The sequence below is a fragment of the Triticum urartu genome, chromosome 7A, assembly GCF_056163025.1.
Source record: "Triticum urartu cultivar PI428250 chromosome 7A, HENAU_Tu73, whole genome shotgun sequence".
Lineage (NCBI taxonomy): Eukaryota > Viridiplantae > Streptophyta > Magnoliopsida > Poales > Poaceae > Triticum > Triticum urartu.
The window spans coordinates 565859509-565882993 of NC_141879.1; the positions used below are offsets into that span (position 1 = coordinate 565859509).

A 23485-nucleotide genomic window follows, 5' to 3' on the forward strand; every position below is an offset into this window, starting at 1 on the left:
GAAGTGCATACATGGTACGTCCATACGCCCAGCAAGAACGCCACTGATCAGATTACTTTCAGCTTGGGGTGCAAGCGGCATCCCGCCTCGTCCCGCGAAATTAACACTACATCTGCACTACAGTATTATCCTCCAGCCCACCGCTTGAATCCCTACTTCCAGCTGACTCTCCATCATAAGCACATCAGGCATGATCTGCTACCAGCATGTATTTCTACATTACAGCCATACCTCAGGTCTTCAGAGTAGCTGAGGCGATTAAGTAAAAATACAAAAGGCCATCCCAGCACACATTTCAAGTCAAACATTCATGGTCATTCACATCAAGTGCATACTGCATATGCAGTCTAGAGTTTTGAACCATACAACAGAACTAGTCATTACAGAGCATATCAGGGATGGATTCTTGTATATAAGGATCAAACGATAACACGGACACAATGCCGCTGCCCCAGCAACCTGCTTCTGGTATTAGCGTAACGGCACAGAATGAGAGGCCCGGAGGACCCGACAAATCCATGTATGTAATTCATCTCTTCTTAAAACCGTACTTCTTGCGCTCGTAGAAGAGATCGGTCTTGGCGCTTCCAAGGTTGACAATCTTGGGGCACCCATCTCGGTCCTTCTCCTGCTGCGTGCACTCTTTGCAGTAGTAGGCGTCTGAGATGCCAACTCCGCCGCAGATGACGCACCTTCCCTGGAACGAGCCGTAGTTGCACTCGTCGCAGACCCGGACAAGCGTACATGGGCGCACGTACGAGTCACAGATGACGCACTTGCCATCACACTTCTCACACAGGCGACCAATAGCAATGCCAGGCTGCTTCCGGCACATGATGAGATCAGGATGATGCTTCGCCATGGCTGGTCAGATGCTAACCTGGCAAATCATATTTGGATTCATATATGATCAGAATATAGCAATGTTAATCTGCAAGTAGCAGGAATAACAAGCAGATGAGCAATTCACATCCCCTCCTAAGAGAAGCAAACTGTTAATGAGGTTACCGTTGTAACTATTAGCAAACTAAACACAGTATCCCCTACAGAGAAGCAAATAGTTGTTCAATTAATTATTCTGAAAACAGGAAAACAGCAAAAACTCTTTCAGAAATACATATTCCTCCAGCTCTACATTACGTGCCATTATTGTTTGTCAGGTTTACGAGAAATAATGAAAGGACAAATTATACTGCTACTACATCTCATAATTAAAAAAAAAAGGCAAACAGGGTGGGTATGGCTAAAAATGGCACCAACATCATTCCAGTATGTTTGTTCGGCATCATCAGGTGGGTTTCAAACACAATTTCATGGGATATCTTACAAAGAGAAAAATCACAAATCACCAGAAAATGCCAACATTACCAACATTTAAGCTAACCAATTTGAAAGCCACTGAGTATCTCCTGACAGAGATCTCTCATAAAAAAAGATACAGTTCCGTGCAAGGGTATACATCGTAAGAGTGTGTTGTGACATACTAACACCTAGGCACATGTTTCCTACTAAAGCTACAACAAATCACTGATCACATGTTCTCACAACTAGTGGCTAGGCTAGAAACTCACTCATACTCAAGAAGAATGCTACCCCATGATTCATGCCTTTAGGTATAGTATATTAAATTCCCCGCAAAAGAAAGGTGTGGTATGTTAGGCGATGTAATCCTGGTTTCGATGTTGGAAGTTGCTCCACAACATTTCCAATCAATGGTCACCTGGTTGGCTAGTTCCACAGATTTGTTGTTGATGTCATATATAATTTGGATACTGCAATCAACTGAACCTATTTATTATTATTATTAATTCCAGTAAGGAGACTGCAGTATTCAAATTACTCTGAGCACAAATCTGTCTCAAAGAGAAACCGACTAATCGTAACTCACGATTTGGGGGAAATTGAAGACCTAAACCAGAGGAATGTGACTGAGCTACGGGGACTAGCAAAGCAACAGCCCCATATACAATGGCCGGCAACAGTGTAATTAGGCTGTCCGTCAAACAGCAGCTCTGCCCACATCATCGATTGTAGGCATGGCTGATCAGAAATACATATGACAAAACAACATAGACACAGGTTTTGAGTTATAACCACCTGCAGTGCTGGATAGGATCGGACAAGCTTCCCTAAACATTTTGACACACAAAACTAAACAGTAACGCTTTACCAGAAACAGCTTCTGTTGAGAGTTAGGCTCATAATGCAAAGACTAACATGCATAAACAAACTTGCTAGCCTCCAATTTGATTTACACTTTGAAAAGCATAGGACTCTGCTCCATGCTCTACAAGCCGTGGCCACACAAGATTCGGCAGCGCCGACCACAACATTTCATCAAACACTTCACGTGCACGAGCGCAAAATCCCCAAGTCATCAGGCAAAAATTGTCTCACTAAAAACCAGGCGCTCAACTGCGTTCCACCATCGGTGACACCGCGTTTATCGGCTTTCGCGCAACCCCCCAACCAACGGGATACAGACCCCTCTCTCCCCTACAGCCCTACTCGAGCCGCATGTGCTCTAGGGCATGTGTTTCTGGCGACGGAAAAGAACCATGGTTCATCCAGAGAAGTTTTGGATTCGGTGGTCACGCACCTTGGAGAGGAAGCGCTGGCTGCGGCGGCGGTGTCGCTCCGTGCTCCTGGCGGCGACGAGGATACACGATGGGCTCGGCTAGGTCTCGCGGCGCGGCGGAGAGTGATGCTGCTTCCTTTTTCGAGGGGTGGGTGCTACAAGAGTCAAGAAGCTTACAGATGGATGCACGATCCGAGCCTCCGACCGAATACAGCACAGCTCATCCAATCCAACGGCTGGAAACGGCGTGACGAGTTCAGTACGCTCCGCGCTGGAAACGGCTGGAAACTTTTGGTCATTTTTTTCTTACAATAAACTCCCCCTTTTTTTCATGTGTCACGATAGTAGCATCATATACAAGCATTGGGATGATCGCACTAAAGGCCGAATCCATCCATAATTTCAGGGGGAGAAAACTTAGCTAACCTAGCTAATTTATGAGCTACTTAATTACTTTCTCTAAACTAGTAATAATTATAGATTATATGGTAAAATCTAAGGACATAAAGTAGCAATCATCGAAGATTGCACTAGCAACAGAGGTAGAACTACCCTCTTTCAGAGCTTCAACGACGTCCACATTATTTGAACAGATTTCAACTTTGCTGCAGCCTCACGATGCACGCAATATTCATACCAAATCGGACAGCTATTGCCTCTGCTGTAAATGAAATAAAACAAGTATCAAGTTTTTTGTTAGTAGCAGCAACAAACTGCCCGCTATGATCCCAAAGAACTGCGCCGACTGAACCCTCTAGCATGTCACTGTCAAATCCAGCATCAACATTTAGTTTGACATGGCTATATCTTGGTTTCACACAACCAACCACTTTCTATATAAGTTTCAGACTACATGATATAACGAAGTTGGCCGCAAGTCCTCTCACTGCCAAACTTATTTGAGCTGCATTTTGGATATATTCCACCATGGGTCAATTTCCTCCTTTCGTACCAAGGGTATTATGCTGCCGTTGCCATAATTTCCCTCTGTTTTGGCAGTCTCAACATATGAATATCAATGTCCTTTAAGCATAACAAGTGCCACAAAACAGCTTCACTAGCCCTGTCCACATTGGTTGCTCTCCTAATGACATCCTCCAGACTGAGAGATTTTCAAACGTCCACTGCGAGTTTGCATTCAAACAGAAGATGTTGAATTGTGTCGGGTCCCTGATTACGTGCAAGACAACTTGGATTAATTTTAAGATGCTTATTAGCTAGAATAGACCAGCATGGAATCACACTATGCAACGCTCTCTAGATAATTTTTTGAACTTTGGTGGGCACAAAAGGCTCCAAACTAAGTTCCATGTACCAGTCTGGTCATGGAAACTTTTGGTCCTTAATTTCTTTATTTAAGACAACCGAACCTAAAATAGCTTAGCCCATAGAATTATCAATCTTCCCTTTGCAATTGATAGTATTCATGTGGAAGATCCTATAATCATGCGAAAGTAATAAGTATAGTAGCACTAACCATAAGCGATACACACTCTGAGGCAACACACGACCGCGAGAAGACATGACGAGCTTTAATTTGGCAATGTTCGACATTAGGCATGACGATGGTGAGGGTGGCACGTCAACGGCGTGGCGCGTCAATGCCAGCGTCGTTTCTCATTTGCTCATCCAATCACCATGCTAGACCTTGCCGGCGTGCCAAACTACTCGGCCGTGTCCTGGTGAACCCTGTAGTCAAAGACACCCCCAATCGATGTCGCTATCATCGTCTTCGGTCACAGTCACTGCTGCATCGATCTCCCCTTTCTCCGCATCTTTGTCCTCCACCTCTGCACCCTCGGGTCCATGAAGGTCTCTCGAAGCCTTCTACCCCCAGGAGATATGATAACCCACAAGTGTAGGGGATCGCAACAGTTTTCGAGGATAGAGTATTCAACCCAAATTTATTGATCCGACACAAGGGATCCAAAGAATATTCTCAAGTATTAACAGCTAAGTTGTCAATTCAACCACACCTGGAAACTTAATATCTGCAGCAAAGTATTTAGTAGCAAAGTAATATGAATAGCAAAAGTAACGGTAACAAAAGTAATGTTTTTGGTATTTTGTAGTGATGATAACAATAGCAATGGAAAAGTAAATAAGCGAAGAACAATATATGGAAAGCTCGTAGGCAATGGATCAGTGATAGAGAATTATGTCGGATGCGGTTCATCATGTAACAGTCATAACCTAGAGTAACACAGAACTAGCTCCAATTCATCAATGTAATGTAGGCATGTATTCCGAATATAGTCATACGTGCTTCTTTGTCCTACCCTCCCGTGGCAGCGGGGTCCTAACGGAAACTAAGGGATATTAAGGCCTCATTTTAAAAGAGTACCGGACCAAAACATTAACACATACTGAATACATGAACTCCTCAAACTACGGTCATCACCGGAAGTGGTCCTGATTATTGTCACTTCGGGGTTGCCGGATCATAACACATAGTAGGTGACTATGGACTTGCAAGATAGGATCAAGAACTTTCATATATTGATGAAAACATAATAGGTTCAGATCTGAAATCATGGCACTCGGGCCCTAGTGACAAGCATTAAGCATAGCAAAGTCATAGCAACATCAATCTCAGAACATAGTGGATACTAGGGACCAAATCCTAACAAAACTAACTCGATTACATGATAAATCTCATCCAACCCATCACTGTCCAACAAGCCTATGATGGAATTACTCACGCACGACAGTGAGCATCATGAAATTGGTGATGAAGGATGGTTGATGATGACGATGGCGACGGATTCCCCTCTCCGGAGCCCCGAACGGACTCCAGATCAGTCCTCCTGAGAGAGTTTAGGGCTTGGCGGCAGCTCCATATCGTAAAACACGATGAATCTTTCTCTCCGATTTTTCTCTCTGAACACGAATATATAGAGTTGGAGTTAAGGTCGGAGGAGCTCCAGGGGGCCCACGAGGTAGGGGGCGCGCCCCCCACCCTCGTGGCTAGGATGTGGGCCCCCCTGGTCTTGATCGTTTGCCAGTATTTTTTATTATTTCCAAAAATAATCTCCGTGAAGTTTCAGGTCATTCCGAGAACTTTTGTTTCTACACATAAATAACACCATGGCAATTCTGCTAAAAACAGCGTCAGTCCGGGTTAGTTCCATTCAAATCATGCAAGTTAGAGTCCAAAACAAGGGCAAAAGTATTTAGAAAAGTAGATACGACGGAGACGTATCAACTCCCCAAGCTTAAACCTTTGCTTGTCGTCAAGCAATTCAGTTGATAAACTGAAAGTGATAAAAAAAAACTTTTACAAACTCTGTTTGTTCTTGTTGTTTTAAATATGGAAATCCAGCATTCAAGTTTTCAGCAAAGATTATAAACTAACCATATTCACAATAACGCTTAGGTATCATGTTTACTCATGTCAATGGCATAATCAACTAGCGAGCAATAATAATAAATCTTGGATGACAACACTTTCTCTAAACAATCATAATATGATATAACAAGATAGTATCTCGCTAGCCCTTTCTGAGACCGCAAAACATAAATGCAGAGCACCTTTAAAGATTAAGGACTAACTAGACATTGTAATTCATGGTAAAAGAGATCTAGTCAAGTCATACTCAATGTAAACTAACAGTAATGAATGCAAATGACTGAGGTGCTCTCCAGCGGGTGCTTTTTAATAAGAGGATGATGACTCAACATGAAAGTAAATAGATAGGCCCTTCGCAGAGGGAAGCAGGGATTTGTAGAGGTGCCAGAGCTCGGTTTTGAAATAGAGATGAATAATATTTTGAGCGGTATACTTTCATTGTCAACATAACAACCAAGAGATGACGATATCTTCCATGCTACACACATTATAGGCTGTTCCCAAACAAAATGGTAAAGTTTATACTCCCCCTCCACCAACAAGCATCAATCCATGGCTTGCTCGAAACAACGAGTGCCTCCAACTAATAAGAGTCCCAGCTGGAGTTTTGTTTGCAATTATTTTGATTTGGTTTGCATAAAGCATGGGACTGGGCATCCCGGTGACCAGCCACTTTTCTCGGAAGTGAGGAGCGGAGTCCACTCCTCTTGAGAATAACACGTCTAACATGGAAGATACGGACAACCCTAATTGATACATGAGCTATGCGAGCATACAAAACAGGGTATTTATTTGAAGGTTTAGAGTTTGGCATATACAAATTTACTTGGAACGGCAGGTAGATACCGTATATAGGTAGGTATGGTGGACTCATATGGGATAACTTTGGTGTTTATGGGATTGGATGCACAAGCAGTATTCCCGCTTAGTACAGGTGAATGCTAGAAAAAGACTGGGAAGCGACCATCTAGAGAGCGACAACAGTCATGAACATGCATTAAAATTAATTAACACCGAATGCAAGTATGAATATGATATAATGCACCATGAACATAAATATCGTAGAGGCTATGTTGATTTTGTTTCAACTACATGCGTGAACATGTGCCAAGTCAAGCCACTCGAATCATTCAAAAGAGGATACCACCCTATCATACCACATCACAACCATTTTAATAGCATGTTGGTACGCAAGGTAAACCATTATAAGCTCCTAGCTAATTAAGCATGGCATAAGAAACTATGATCTCTAATTATCATCGCAAACATGTTTATTCATAATAGGCTGAATCAGGAACGATGAACTAATCATATTTACAAAAACAAGAGAGGTCGAGTTCATACCAGCTTCTCCCATCTCAATCAGTTCATCATATATCGTCATAATTGCCTTTCACTTGCACGACCGAACGATGTGAATAACAATAATAGTGCACATGCATTGAACTAAGCTGGAATCTGCAAGCATTCAATAAACAGGAGAAGACAAGGCAATATGGACTCTTGGTTAAATCAACAATAATGCATATAGGAGTCACTTCAACAATTTAATCATGGTCTTCTCCTATCGACCCCCAGAGAAAAAAAAAACTATTTACACAGGAAAACTCCCAACAAGCAAAAAGAAGAACAGGAAATCTTTTTGGATTTTCTTTTTAATTACTATTATAAGCATGGAAAAAACTAGCTAAAAGCTATAACTATTTTTTTAAGGTTTATTAAACACACAAGAAGAAAGCATAAAAAGAGAAAATAAACTAGCATTGATATTACAATGAAAAAGTGTGAGCACCGACAACTAGCAATGAGTGTGTGAATATGAATGTAATGTCGGTGAGAAATACGTACTCCCCAAGCTCAGGCTTTTGGCCTAAGTTGGTCTATGGCCACGGTTGGCCTGGCGGATATCCATAGTAATAGTTGGGGTCGTACTGCGAAGAAGAAGACTTTGATTGCCACTGGTTGGCAATCATATCTGGATCCCACTGGTCATTAGACTGTCGTGGAGGATCAACTTATGGTTCCGACTCTGGCTCTGTGGTTGATGTAGGGTTCCGGTAGGCGTGAATAGCCTCCAACGGAACAAGGTACTTGCCTGCAGATAAATCAAACAAGGAGGAGCAGGCAGGGTAATAGTTTCAGGATGATGTTTATCAAAGAACAATTTGTATTTGAGCTCATTTTCCCTATTCTTAACAATAAAATCGTGTGCTACCATACTCTTATAATCTAAATAAACAGGAGGCAGCAATTTTTCTTCCTTCTCATAATGCCTAATAGGTATGTTAAAATGTGCAGCTAGGCGCGAGGCGAAGATGCCTCCAAAGACGGGGCCTGAGGGAGTCCTGGATTAGGGGGTGTTCGGTTAGCCGGACTATACCTTCAGCCGGACTCCAGGACTATGAAGATACAAGATTGAAGACTTCGTCCCGTGTCCGGATGGGACTTTCCTTGGCGTGGAAGGCAAGCTTGGCGATACGGATATTCAAGATCTCCTACCATTGTAACCGACTTTGTGTAACCCTAACCCTCTTCGGTGTCTATATAAACCGGAGGGTTTTAGTCCGTAGGACCACTTCATCATACAACAATCATACCATAGGCTAGCTTTTAGGGTTTAGCCTCCTTGATCTCGTGGTAGATCTACTCTTGTACTACCCATATCATCAATATTAATCAAGCAGGACGTAGGGTTTTACCTCCATCAAGAGGGCCTGAACCTGGGTAAAACATCGTGTTCCTTGCCTCCTGTTACCATCCGGCCTAGACGCACAGTTCGGGACCCCCTACCCGAGATCCGCCGGTTTTGACACCGACATTGGTGCTTTCATTGAGAGTTCCTCTGTGTCATCGCTTTCAGGCTCGATGGCTCCTTTGAACATCAACAACGATGCGGTCCAGGGTGAGACTTTTCTCCCCAGACAGATCTTCGTCTTCGGCGGCTTCGCATTGCGGGCCAATTCGCCTGGCCACCTTGAGCAGATCGAAAGCTACGCCCCTGGCCATCAGGTCAGGTTTGGAAGCCTAAACTACACGGCTGACATCCGCGGGGACTTGATCTTCGACGGATTCAAGCCATAGCCAAGCGCGCCGCACTATCTCGATGGGCATGATATAGCTCTGCCGCCGAACAGCGCCTTGGAGGCCGCACACGCATCGGTTCCGACCATTGATTCGGAGCCTACTGCGCCAATCGAGGATCAGCGGTTGGACGCTGCCTCAGGGGCTGCGATCTCAGAGGCGATCGAGCCGAACTCCAGCCCCGCACTCTGCATGGCCCGTGACTCCGAGGAGTCGGATTCCTTTCCGAACTCCGAGCCTCCCGCGCCCCTGCCGATCGAATCCGATTGGGCGCCGATAATGGAGTTCACCGTCGTAGACATCTTTCAGCACTCGCCCTTCGCGACATCCTGAATTCGCTAAAGTCTCTCTCTTTATCAGGAGAGCCCTGGCCGGACTACGGTCAGCAAGGATGGGATTCGGATGATGAAGAAATTCAAAACCCACCCACCACCCACTTCGTAGCCACTGTCGACGACTTAACCGACATGCTCGACTTCGACTCCGAAGACATCGACGGTATGGACGATGATGAAGGAGACAACCAAGAACCAACGCCTATAGGGCATTGGACAGCCACCTCATCTCACAATGTGTACATGGTGGATACCCCTAAAGGAAGCAACAACGAGGAAAACGGGGATGGAAAGAGGGATCAATCTCTCGAAAAACAATCAAAGCGTCGGCGTAAACGCCGACCCGAGCCCCGTCTCGATAAAGACCCAGCCATAGAGCAGGATGAGCCAGTAGACGACGAGCATGCCTTAGAGCAACCGTCCCAACAGGACAACCCGGATAGAGAAACCGAACATCCCTCCCCCGGCGAAAATGGCATTCCGGACGACCCTATGCCGGACAAGCCCATGAAGCAGAAGAACCTCCACAAACGGCTCGTTGCAACCGCACGCAGCCTGAAAAAGCAAAAGCGGAAGCTAAAAACTGCGAAAGATGCACTCAGGATCAGATGGAGTAAAGTAATCAATACCGCAGATAAATACGGCGACGGTCGCCGCACTAAAAGCTATCCGAAGAGAAAGCTACTGCCTGAATTCGACGAGGAGGCCTTAGAGCCCTCGCATTCCAAAAGTGAGAAAGCTACACGGTCGGATAGACGACCCCATGGCCAGCATAAAAGCAGCAAGCAGCGCCGCACTTAAGCCGGCATGCGACCCACTTAAGGATTCGCATCATGGCCCAGCCAGGTCCATTTACGGGCCAAGAAAGCAAGCTCTCGTAAGCAATGCAGTAAAGCCATTATCAGAATCCGGCACACCCAAATACAGGGGTGCCGCACACCCCCTATGTTTCACCGATGAGGTCCTGGATTATGAATTTCCAGCGGGATTCAAACCCGTAAACATAGAGGCATATGATGGAACAACAGACCCTGGAGTCTGGATCGAGGATTATATCCTCCACATACATATGGCTAGAGGAGATGACCTCCACGCCATAAAATACTTACCCCTCAAGCTTAAAGGGCCAGCCTGGCATTGGCTCAAAAGCCTTCCTGAAAACACAATCGGAAGTTGGGAAGAGCTCGAGGACGCTTTCCGAGCAAATTTTCAAGGGACCTATGTCTGCCCTCCGGATGCAGACGATCTTAGTCACATAACTCAACAGCCCGGAGAGTCAGCTCGGCAATTCTGGAATAGATTCCTTACTAAAAAGAATCAGATAGTCGACTGTCCGGACGCCGAAGCCTTAGCGGCTTTCAGGCATAATGTCCGAGACGAATGGCTCGCCAGACACCTCGGCCAAGAAAAGCCAAGAACAATGGCCACACTAACAAGCCTCATGACCCGCTTTTGCGCAGGAGAGGACAGCTGGTTGGCAAGATGCAGCACCAGCGACCCAAGTACATCCGAAACTAGGGATGGAAACGGAAAACCGCGACGCAATAAGGACCGTCGCCGGACTAAGGAAAAAAGTCCAAAGAGCACGGCAGTCAACGCCGGATTCAAAAGCTCACGACAGAATCAGAAAAAGCCGCCCCTCCAAGATAACAGGGATGACCTATCCAACCTAAACAAAATCTTGGATAGGATATGTCAAATACACAGCACTCCCGGAAAGCCTGCTAACCATACCCACAGAGATTGTTGGGTTTTCAAACAATCCGGCAGACTCAACGCCGAACACAAGGGGCTCGACACACCAAGTGAAGACGAGGACGAACCCCAAAAGCAGAGTACCAGGAAACAAAAGAATTTCCCACAAGAAGTAAAAACAGTAAACTTACTCCATATAACAAAACGTGCGGCGTCCATAAAGGTACGCGCCCCACGGCCTATCCCAAAGGAATCCCGCCACTAGTTGTCAAAACCAATCATCTTCGATCATCTGAATTATTCTAGAAGTGTCAAGAACCCAGGCTGGACTGCCCTGGTACTCGATCCAATAATTGGCGGACTCCAGTTTTCAAATGTCCTTATGGACGGTGGCAGCGGACTCAACCTGATATATCAGGACTCAATCCGCCACATGGGGATCGACCCAAAAAGAATTCTCCACAGCAAAACCTCCTTTCAAGGAGTAACGCCAGGTCCGGACACCCATTGCATGGGTTTTCTCCGGCTCGAGGTTATTTTCGGCTCTGCCGATAACTTCCGTCACGAAAAGCTGACTTTCCACATCGTCCCATTCTCAAGTCGCTATCAAGCACTACTGGGACGCGAAGCTTTCGCCCGCTTTAACGCAATACCGCATTATGCATCTCTTACGCTTAAGATGCCCGGTCCACGCGGCATCATCTCCTTAAAGGGGAAGCAGTGAGAACACCTCCCCCAAGCGGAGGATTGTGCGGCCGCTTTAACAGCCCCACAATACAATGGCTTCACCAGCCAGAACATCGGAACAGGTCATTAAGACCACGGACACGGATAGACGAGTCCGGCACAAAAGGATCATTGACAAAGGCTTAGTGGCCATATACCCCTGCACTAGGGGCTTCACACGTATAAAAAAGAGACAATAAAGCTCAATTTTTCATATTTTACTTTACACTTTGTTTATTTCATATAACTTTTGTTCGGCACGCCCCTCTTTCAACTTAGTTGCTCTCTTTTTACAGATGAACGTCGTGCTGCGCCCGCCCAGGATACGGCACAACGGAGACACAGGCGCAGACGTGCAGTAGGGACCCATTCCAAGGATTCTTTTTAGATTAAGACCCTGCGTAAACCTTTTTTACTGTCTCTTATTGATACACATCCCCTGGTTCTATGACCAAGGAGGAGGCTGGCGTCTTGGCATGTGGCCAAGTCAGAATTCTTGCGCGTACCTGGACACTAGGGGCTTATACCTCAGAGCGTTACCTCGCCCGCTCTCATAAAGACCGAATACCTTAGGGAGTGTTCGGCGTCGCGAGTTTGGCCTTATATGCATCAGCTCCGAGTCATGATTTTGGTCAAATGTTGGGTTGCCCGGCTCCTGTGTCCGGCCGCCTTACGTTCCGCTCTATCGGCTAAGGCGGCACCAGGAGAACTACTGCGATTGTGCCCTGGTTCGGCCAGGCGAGCACCTCAGTAGAGAAAGCCGAAAACCGACTGTCATGATATGGCGTGAGACTGGTCAACCACTCAATGACTCTCCGGAATCTGTAGGATTCCTCCGCATTAACGAAGGGCCGTTTCCCGGCCAGGCACATACGCGCCCCGAATTCGGGCGAGTGCAGTCGCCACCAGGGGCTACCTAAATAGTCCCATTGTCAAGCTCCTATGGCTAAGTGAAAGTGTTAAAGCATTATAGTCCGGTTGCCTAGCTCGCTGCGCTATCACCTCCTTTGTAGGACCAAGACATTGGATTAAGTGTGAAAATGCGCCTTCTGCGAGCACCCCCGCACTATGTGCGTGGGGGCTGAAGCCAACGACTGCAATCTTTCAGATTTTGTATATATATATCTTAAAACGGCCGCACAGGAGGTGTTCCAAATACTTGAAGGCACAAGTATAAAAGGCTACTACAATTCATCAAAATATTGCTTTATAATTACATATGCTATCAGAACATAGCATCCTTCGAGCACTGCGTCTCTATTACACGAGCGCCTTCAAGGACTTCCTGAAAATAGTGCTCGGAGGGTACTCGGTTTTTGTCCGAATCTCGGGATGCAACAACGGTGGTCTCCATCTCTACCCAGTATGTCTTGACACGGGAAAGAGCCATCCGTGCGCCCTCTATGCATGCTGACCTCTTCATCACATTGATACGTGGCACCGCGTCAAGGAATTGCTGCACCAAGCTGAAATAACTCTTCGGCTCCGATCTCCCCAGCCACAGATGACCCATGACGTACTTCATGGCACGTCCGGACAATCTATTCAGTTCGGCCCATTGAGCCAGACGATCGTCCACTGCCAGTGGACGCTCTGGATTCTGGAACTGCGACCAGAAAAGCCTTTCCACTTCGTGATCTTCTTGATCTCGAAAGTATTCGGTCACATCAACAGCACTCGCTGCCAAATCCAGATAGGTATTCTCCGCACTCCACATCCGGTCCAACGGAGCAAACTTCGGATCGCAAAACTTCCTCCGCAGCATAAAGGGCTTTCCAGCCGCAATCTGTTCGGCCTGACGCAGCTCCTCCTTCGCAGCTCTCATCGCAGAGCGAGCGTCCTTGGCATCAGCAACGGCCTTCTCTAAGTCCGTCTGTCTCGCCCGGTCTTCTTTCTCAAGAAACTTGCAATGGTCAGTAGCACTTTTTAACTTCACGGCCATCACGGCCATCTCCTTCTTGCTTCGGCAGTGAGCAGCCTGTTCGGCTCTCAGCTCTTCAAGGGCCTTCTCGGCAACCGCATCACTTTTCCTGGCTTGTTCCTTAGCTCGGATAAGTTCTGCCCGAAGACTCTCCACGGCGGCCGCACCATCTGCGTCAAGCACACACATTGTAAGATACTGGCATAAAGCTCCTCTTACCAGATGCCGCCCGAGGAATTGCATACCTTGAGCCTCATCAAGCCGCTTGTTGACGAGCGTGATGTCGGCATCTGCCACGTCAAGTTGCCGCTTTAGTTCGGCAAAATCATCAGTTCGGCTCGATTCCGGACACTTCGCCACCTGTATACAAAGGCGACATTTTAGACCTGGGATTATGACCCTCTGCGCGCCGTCAATTTTGACAACGCACAGAGTCTCAGGGGCTACTATCTACACAGGGCGCATCTTGTTTATGCGCAACTGACAAAGAAGTACATTATCAAATGTACCTCAAAACCCGTCAGCAAACTTCTGACGGCCTCATGCAATCCGCTTTCCGCGGACGAAATCCTTCCAATCACCGTAACCATCAATACACGGTGGTCCTCTAAGATAGAAGCTCGCCCCAGCAGAATCATCAGCTCCTCCGACCGCGCATCGGACGGTGTCGGACTCGTCCTATGACCTCCATCGAAGGCCGGACGTGGATAACCTTGGGGGGACATATGGCTACCTTCCACCCCTGCCGGATTCGGAGAAACCCTCCGCGACGACACCTCAGGGTCGCCCGCCTCGCCGGGCGGTACGGTAGGGGGAGGCATTCCACTCTCCATCATCTCCGGAAGAAGATCCCCCGAAGACGAGCTCTGCTGAGAAGGGCTGAGGTCCGAGCTACAAAGTAAAATTTCGGTTAATCTTCTCAGATAAAAAGCAAGGATTTCTCTCATCCCTCTACAGGAAAATCTTTCTATACTTACGGCTCGCTGGAGGGCTGATCCTTTTGAGGGCGTAGTTCGGCCGAGGATCTCCCCGGCGTCGGACCCTCTGACGAGGACTTTTCCCCCCGCTTTGAGGCCATGGTCTCCGGGTCGTCAGAGGCGTCCCTCTTCTTCCCCTTAGGAGAGGAATTGTCGGTTCTTCCCTTCGGAGCAGCCTCCTTCGAGGAGGCCATAGTTTCCTTGTCCTCCCCCTCACTTCCCTCCAAAGGCACGATCTTCAACATCCTGACTAGCACGGGATCCGACCTGGTCTCAGGAAGGGGAGCCGGACACCTGATCAACTTTGCCTTCGCTATCCACTCCTATTTAAAAGGACAGCTCTTTTAGGGGCGAATTTATGACAATTTTACGGATAGCGAGTCCAGGCACAAGGTTACTTACTTGAGTATCCGGCCGATTGCAGCTTAAACCTGCGTCCTCGGTCAAATCTGGACACATTGCTTGTGATCCGAAGAACATTTTATACATCTCCACGGGTGTTGCGCCCATAAAATGCTGGAGAGCTCGTGGTCCCTCCGGATTAAACTCCCACAGACGAAGGGAGCGATGTTTGCCGGCCAGTGTTCGGCGAATCAGCATGACCTGCGTCACCTTGACCAGGTTGAGGTCTCTTTCTAAGAGATCCCTAATGTGGCCCTGCAACAAGGGCACGTCTTTGGATAACCCCCAATCTAATCCTTTGTTGACCCATGACGCTAGCCGTGGTGGGGGACCTGAGCGAAAGGCAGGAGGCGCCACCCACTTGGCGCTCCTGGGAGCGGTGATATAGAATCACTCTCGTTGCCACAAGCCGAGCTCCTCTTGAAAGGATCCATCGGGCCATGGAGCATCAGCATTCTTACTTATGACAGCGCCTCCGCACTCTGCGTGCCGTCCCTCGATCATCTTTGGCTCCACTCCAAAAGTCTTGAGCCATAATCCGAAGTGAGGAGTAACACGGAGGAACGCTTCGCACACAACGATGAATGAGGAAATGTGGAGGATGGACTCCGGAGCTAAGTCATGAAATTCCAGCCCATAATAGAACATCAGCCCCCTCACGAAGGGATCCATCGGGAAGCCTAACCCCCGAAGGAAGTGAGACATGAACACTACGCTCTCACCGGGCTGGGGACTGGGAATAGCCTGCCTTTGAGCAGGCAACCTATGCAAAATTTCGGCGGTCAAGAACTTAGCCTCTCTCAACTTTAGCACGTCCTCCTCCGTGACGGAGGAGGGCATCCATCGGCCTTGAAGGTCGGAACCGGACATTGTCGAAGGTCCGAAGCGCCTGGAATCTGGAGCCTAGGGTGTTGGAACTCGAGGCGACAGGCGAACTTGTTTTGAGATTGGAGAAAAGGAGTAAGGCCTTGGTCTCTTTATAAGAGGTTGAATACCAGGAGCCCTCCCCGTAACCGTTTGGGACTCGCCTTTAATCGAGAAGACATGCTAACGGGCACGATTGGGTTACCCACGTCCGTATTGATGAGAATCCCGTAAATAAAGGGGACACGATCTCTGCTTTGACAAGACGTGCCAAGGAAACCGCCTCGCAAAACACGCTGAGGTGGAAAAGTGAAAACGATTCGAATAAAGGCTTGGCCGTAGTGTGATGTCATGCTGCGGAATACGTCAGCGGATTAGATTTGTGTTAATATTATTCTCTCTGTGGCAATACGTGGAAACTTATTTTGCAGAGCCGGACACTACTCTTGGTGTTTACAAACTTTTATGAAGAATTTGGAGGAGGAACCCGCCTTGCAATGCCGAAGACAATCTACGCGCCGGACTCGTCGTCATTGAAGCCTGGTTCAGGGGCTACTGAGGGAGTCCTGGATTAGGGGGTGTTCGGGTAGCCGGACTATACCTTCAGCCGGACTCCAGGACTATGAAAATACAAGATTGAAGACTTCATCCCGTGTCCGGATGGGACTTTCCTTGGCGTGGAAGGCAAGCTTGGCGATACGGATATTCAAGATCTCCTACCATTGTAACCGACTTCGTGTAACCCTAACCCTCTCCGGTGTCTATATAAACCAGAGGGTTTTAGTCCGTAGGACCACTTCATCATACAACAATCATACCATAGGCTAGCTTTTAGGGTTTAGCCTCCTTGATCTCGTGGTAGATCTACTCTTGTACTACCCATATCATCAATATTAATCAAGCAGGACATAGGGTTTTACCTCCATCAAGAGGGCCCGAACCTGGGTAAAACATCGTGTTCCTTGCCTCCTGTTACCATCCGGCCTAGACGCACAGTTCGGGACCCCCTACCCGAGATCCGCCGGTCTTGACACCGACAGGGCCCTTAGTACGGTTAAGATTCAACCGCTTTGCAATAGTAGCACCCATGCTGAATGTATCATCACGAAATAAGGCGTGGCACAAAATAACAATATCAGGGGCACTCATGTTTCCATAGTTTCCGCGCCCAATTAAGCATCTACTAGCAAATATAGCAAAGTAACGTAGAACAGGAAAGTGTATGTTAGTAGTTTGTGCATCAAAAACCTTCCTCGTTTCCCCTACAGTGATGGTATCAATAAACCCATCCACATCGCCGCGATGTGGTTCCTCTATGATGCCCTCGAAAGGGATCAAACAAACCCGACAAAAATCACGAAGTGACATCTCCTTATGCTCATCATATAAATAAAACTCCACCGTATGTGGTGAGCTCCTATCATGGAAATGAAAGTTTTGCACAAAAATATTGGTGAGTAAGAGATAATGTTCGCGCTGGTCGTGGAGGAAGGCGGTGAGGCCTGCATTCTCAGCCAATTCATAGAAATCATCATAAATCTCGGCTGCTCTAAAGAAATCATCACAAGGCCATTCACACGGTCGAACCTCCGCGATGCGAGGCAGATTATATTTGGGCCTCTTTGCTTCTTCATTTTGCTTTTCTTTCGAGCTTCGGCTCGATGAGCCCCTCAAAAATCTCTTCATTATTTTCTGAAAAATTCTGAAATTTTTAGTAACTTCAAATAAAAGTGAACCAAACTCAACAAAATTGATAGCAACTACTCCTACAAGTGCCTAGAGCATATATTATGCATCAAAACTACTTGGAACCACATAAATTTGACATGCAAACTCAAGAACAGGGTCACCTAAGTAGAAAAAATATGCAATGAATAAAGCACTAGAACAAAAACTAATTGGACCATTGGAGGAGTCACATACCAAGGAACAATCCCCCAAAGCAGATTTGTGAGAGGTGCTTTGAGCAAGGAGATCGAAAATCACAGCAAAATGAGTTAGAACTCGTGCTTGAGCTGGATAATGGTGTTTGTGGGAGGAAGGAGTGTGTGGGTGCAGGAATAAGTGGAGGAGAGTCACCATGGGCCCACGAGGCAGGGGGCGCGCCCAGGGGGTAGGGCGCGCCCTCCACCCTCGTGGCCAGGTGGATGCCCCCCTGCTGTGTTCTCAGTGCCAAATATTCTCAAATATTCTAGAAAAAATCATATTTAAATTTTAGGGCATTTGGAGAACTTTTATTTTCGGGGTATTTTTGTATTGCACGGATAATAAGAAAACAGACAGAAATTACTATTTTTGCTTTATTTAATATAAATAACAGAAAGTAGAAAGAGGGTACAGAGAGTTGTGTTTTCTAAATTCATCCATCTCATGATCATCAAAAGGAATCCATTAACAAGGTTGATCAAGTCTTGTTAACAAACTCATTCCGAATAACATGGAACTGGAGAATTTTCGAATAACACTAGGTTACCTTAACGGGGATATGCACATCCCCAACAATAAGAATATCATATTTCTTTTTGATAGTAGGAAGAGGAAATTCGAAACTTTCAAAAATAATGGATGGAATTTTTCCAATAGAATTGATACTGTGGACTTGAGGTTGTTTCCTCGGAAAGTATACCGTATGCTCATTACCATTAACATGAAAAGTGACATTACCTTTGGTGCAATCAATAACAGCTCCTGCAGTATTCAAAAAGGGTCTTCCAAAAATAATAGACATACTATCGTCCCCGGGAATATCAAGAATAACAAAGTCCGTTAAAATAGTAACGTTTGCAACCACAACAGGCACATCCTCACAAATACCGACAGGTATAGCAGTTGATTTATTAGCCATTTGCAAAGATATTTTAGTAGGTGTCAACTTATTCAAATCAAATCTACGATATAAAGAGAGAGACATAACACTAACACCGGCTCCAAGATCACATAAAGTAGTTTTAACATAGTTTCTTTTAATGGAGCATGGTATAGTGGGTACTCCTGGATCTCCAAGTTTCTTTGGTATTCCACCTTTAAAAGTATAATTAGCAATCATGGTGAAAATTTCAGCTTCAGGTATCTTTCTTTTATTAGTAACAATATCTTTCATATACTTAGCGTAAGGATTCATTTTGAGCATATCAGTTAATCGCATACGCAAAAAGATAGGTCTAATCATTTCAGCAAAGCGCTCAAAATCCTCATTATCCTTTTTCTTGGATGGTTTGGGAGGAAAAGGCATGGGTTTTTGAACCCAAGGCTCTCTTTTCTTATCGTGTTTCCTAGCAACAAAGTCTTTCTTATCATAACATTGATTCTTTGATTCTGGGTTATCAAGATCAACAGCAGGTTCAATTTCTATATCATTATCATTATTAGGTTGAGCATCAACATGAACATTATCATCTACATTATCATTAGTTTCATGTTCATTAGCAGATTGTGTTTCAACATCAGAATAGAAATATCATTTGGATTCTCAGGTGTTTCAGCAATAGGTTCACTAGAAGCATGCAAAGTCCTATCATTTTTCTTTTTCTTCCTTTTAGAAGGACTAGGTGCATCTATATTATTTCTCTGAGAATGTTGCTCAATTCTCTTAGGGTGGCCTTCAGGATACAAAGGTTCCTGAGTCATTTTACCAGTTCTAGTAGCCACTCTAACATCATAGTCCTTATTCTTACTATTCAATTCATTGAGCAAATCATTTTGAGCTTTAAGTACTTGTTCTACTTGAGTGGTAACCATAGAAGCATGTTTACTAATAAGTTTAAGTCCATCTTTGACATTAGCCATATAATCACCCAAGTGTTCAAGCATATCAGCACTGCGTTTTAATTCTCTACCAAAATAAGCATTGAATTCTTCTTACTTAACCATAAATTTATCAAACTCATCTAAGTATGGGCTAGCAAACTTAGTAAATGGGATTTCAGCTTTATCATATCTATAGAGAGAATTTACCTTTACTACCTGTGTCGGGTTATCAAGACCATGTGTTTCTTCAATAGGTGATGGATTAAAACCATATATTTCTTCAACAGGCGGTAAATTAAGACCATGTATTTCTTCAATAGGAGGTAAATTCTTAACATCTTCAACTTTAATATCTTTTTCTTTCATGGATTTCTTTGCCTCTTGCATATCTTCAGGACTGAGAAATAGACCACCCCTTTTCTTCGAAGTTGGTTTAGGAATAGGCTCAGGAGTTGGCTCAGGAAATGTCCAGTTATTTTCATTTGTCAACATATTATTCAATAGAATTTCAGCTTCATCCGGTGTTCTTTCCCTAAAAACAAAACCAGCACAACTATCCAGGTAATCTCTGAAAGCATCGGTTAGTCCATTATAAAAGATACCAAGTATTTTATTTTTCTTAAGAGGGTGATCAGGCAAATCATTAAGTAATTGGAGAAGCCTCCCCCAAGTTTGTGGGAGACTCTCTTCTTCAATTTGCACAAAATTATATATATCCTTAAGGGCAGCTTGTTTCTTATGAGCAGAGAAATATTTAGCAAAGAAGTAATAAATCATATCCTGGGGACTACGCACACAACTAAGATCAAGAGAATTAAACCATATCTTAGCATCACCCTTTAATGAGAACGGAAATATTTTAATGATATAAAAGTAGCGAGTTCTCTCATCATTAGTGAACAGGGTAGCTATATCATTTAATTTAGTAAGATGTGGCACAACAGTTTCAGATTCATAGCCACAAAAAGGATCAGATTCAACCAAGTAATTATATCAGGATCAATAGAGAATTCATAATCCTTAGCAGTAACAAAGATAGTTGAAGTAGCATAAGCAAGATCATATTTCATTCTAGCATTTAGAGTTTTTTGTTTAAGCTTAGCTAATAATTTCTTAAGATCACTTCTATCATTGCAAGTAAGAAAGTCTCTTTTAGTTTCTTCATCCATAACATAGCCCTCAGGCACAACAGGTAATTCATATTTATTAGGAGAACCTTCATAATCACTTTCATCAGTATTATTAGTTTCAATAATTTCATTCTCTCTAGCCCTAGCAAGTTGTTCATCAAAAAATTCACCGAGTGGCACAGTTGTATCAAGCATAGAAGTAGTTTCATCATAATTATCATGCATAGCAGAAGTGGCATCATCAATAATATGCGACATATCAGAATCAATAGCAGGGGCAGGTTTAGGTGTCGCAAGCTTACTCAAAACAGAGGGTGAATCAAGTGCAGAGCTAGATGACAGTTCCTTACCTCCCCTCGTAGTTGAGTGATAAATCTTGGTTTTTGGATATCTCAAGTTCTTCATAATGATAAAAAATATAAATCCCAAGTGACTCAAAGAATAGAGCTATGCTCCCCGGCAACGGCGCCAGAAAATAGTCTTGATAAGCCACAAGTATAGGGGATCGCAACAGTTTTTGAGGGTAGAGTATTCAACCCAAATTTATTGATTCAACACAGAGGGAGCCAAAGAATATTCTCAAGTATTAGCAGCTGAGTTGTCAATTCAACCACACCTGAAAACTTAATATCTGCAGCAAAGTATTTAGTAGCAAAGTAATATGATAGTAGTGGTAAAGATAGCAAAAGTAACAGTAACAAAAGTAATGTTTTTGGTATTTTATAGTGATGATAACAATAGCAATGGAAAAGTAAATAAGCGAAGAACAATATATGGAAAGCTCGTAGGCAATGGATCGGTGATAGAGAATTATGCGGGATGCGGTTCATCATGTAACAGTCATAACCTAGAGTGACACAGAACTAGCTTCAATTCATCAATGTAATGTAGGCATGTATTCCGAATATAGTCATACGTGCTTATGGAAAAGAACTTGCATGACATCTTTTGTCCTACCCTCCCGTGGCAGCGGGGTCCTAGCGGAAACTAAGGGATATTAAGGCCTCCTTTTAATAGAGTACCGGACCAAAGCATTAACACATAGTGAATACATGAGCTCCTCAAACTATGGTCATCACCGGAAGTGGTCCCGATTATTGTCACATCGGGGTTGCTGGATCATAACACATAGTAGGTGACTATATACTTGCAAGATAGGATCAAGAACTTTCATATATTGATGAAAATATAATAGGTTCAGATCTGAAATCATGGCACTCGGGCCCTAGTGACAAGCATTAAGCATAGCAAAGTCATAGCAACATCAAATCTAAGAACATAGTGGATACTAGGGATCAAACCCTAACAAAACTAACTCGATTACATGATAAATCTCATCCAACCCATCACCGTCCAGCAAGCCTACGATGGAATTACTCACGCACGGCGGCGAGCATCATGAAATTGGTGATGGAGGATGGTTGGTGATGACGATGACGACGGATTCCCCTATCCGGAGCCCCGAACGGACTCTAGATCAACCCTCCCGAGAGAGTTTAGTGGTTGTCGGCGGCTCCGTATCGTAAAACGCGATGAATCTTTCTCTCTAATTTTTTCTCCGAACACGAATATATAGAGTTGGAGTTGAGGTTGAAGGAGCTCCAGGGGCCCACGAGGTAGGGGGTGCCTAGGGGGGCAGGCGCGCCCCCCACCCTCGTGGCTAGGGTGTGGGCCCCCTGGTCTTGATTTTTTGCCAGTATTTTTTATTATTTCCAAAAATAATCTCCGTGAAGTTTCAGGTCATTCTGAGAACTTTTGTTTCTGCACATAAATAACACCATGGCAATTCTGCTGAAAACAGCGTCGGACCGGGTTAGTTCCATTCAAATCATGCAAGTTAGAGTCCAAAATAAGGGCAAAAGTGTTTGGAAAAGTAGATACGACGAAGACGTATCAAGATACACATCCCAGGAGCCTCTCCTCATCATTGCCCTACTCCGTTGCTAGTTGTCGCTGTCGAGGCAGGGGCGAAGCCAGGGGGACGAGCAGGGGCCTCCCCCTCAACGATCGACAATTTTAGTAGGAGCGACGAGTAATTACCAACGAGATTAGATCAATATACGTACTCGGCCCCCCTATACTCGAATCCTGGCTCCGCCACTGTGTCGAGGCTTTCATTATGGTGCTCCTTTTTTGTCCCAGACCACCCGAGTGAGTTTCAGACGACATCCCGCTTCTTTAACTCTTTTTTGCCCTTTCTTGGTCCTTTCTGTACCTCTCGCGCCCTAGCACCGCCACTTCCAGCTATTAACTTCCCATAATCATGACTTAAACCACATAATCATGACTTGTCACAGCTTGCCATTGTCATGTTTTTTGGCTAGCCATGTGCTGCCACCTATTATTCTACCCTCACCCCATTGCGCTTCTCCGGCCGAGCTACAAGCGGAGGCAGATGAGATTGTCAGAGGTTGGTCCGGTTGGAGTAACCATTGCTGATGAGAAGGGGGGGGGGGGGAGGGGGTCGGCATTTTCAAAAGAGGAAACATTGCAAAGGCATCTCTCTAAATCGGCGAAATTGCAGTGACATTTATCTAATATATTTATTAATCCTCCATCCAAGTTCAGTACAAACAAACATGATGATTCTGGAACTGGCAAGCAAAATTCGTGAACTCCGACGATGGGGGCCAAAATGCCAAACATCCCTTCAACCCGAACTATCCGTTATCTATGGTGC

At 45.2% G+C, this 23485-nt stretch overlaps 1 protein-coding gene across 1 annotated transcript; it reads right to left on the minus strand.

Annotated features, from left to right (window-relative positions):
• Window positions 1-293: 293 nt before the first annotated feature.
• On the minus strand, window positions 294-2774 carry LOC125524183 (PHD finger-like domain-containing protein 5A). The gene is made up of 2 exons (XM_048689256.1): window positions 2600-2774; window positions 294-880 (listed from the first exon to the last, which is right to left on the minus strand). The coding sequence occupies exon 2, from the start codon at window positions 860-862 to the stop codon at window positions 530-532; it is 333 nt and encodes a 110-aa protein (XP_048545213.1). The 5' UTR covers window positions 863-880; window positions 2600-2774; the 3' UTR covers window positions 294-529.
• Window positions 2775-23485: the final 20711 nt, after the last annotated feature.

Bases quoted from the DNA above. Each gene is read 5' to 3' on its own strand.
- LOC125524183 (XM_048689256.1), bottom strand. From the start codon at position 862: ATGGCGAAGCATCATCCTGATCTCATCATGTGCCGGAAGCAGCCTGGC.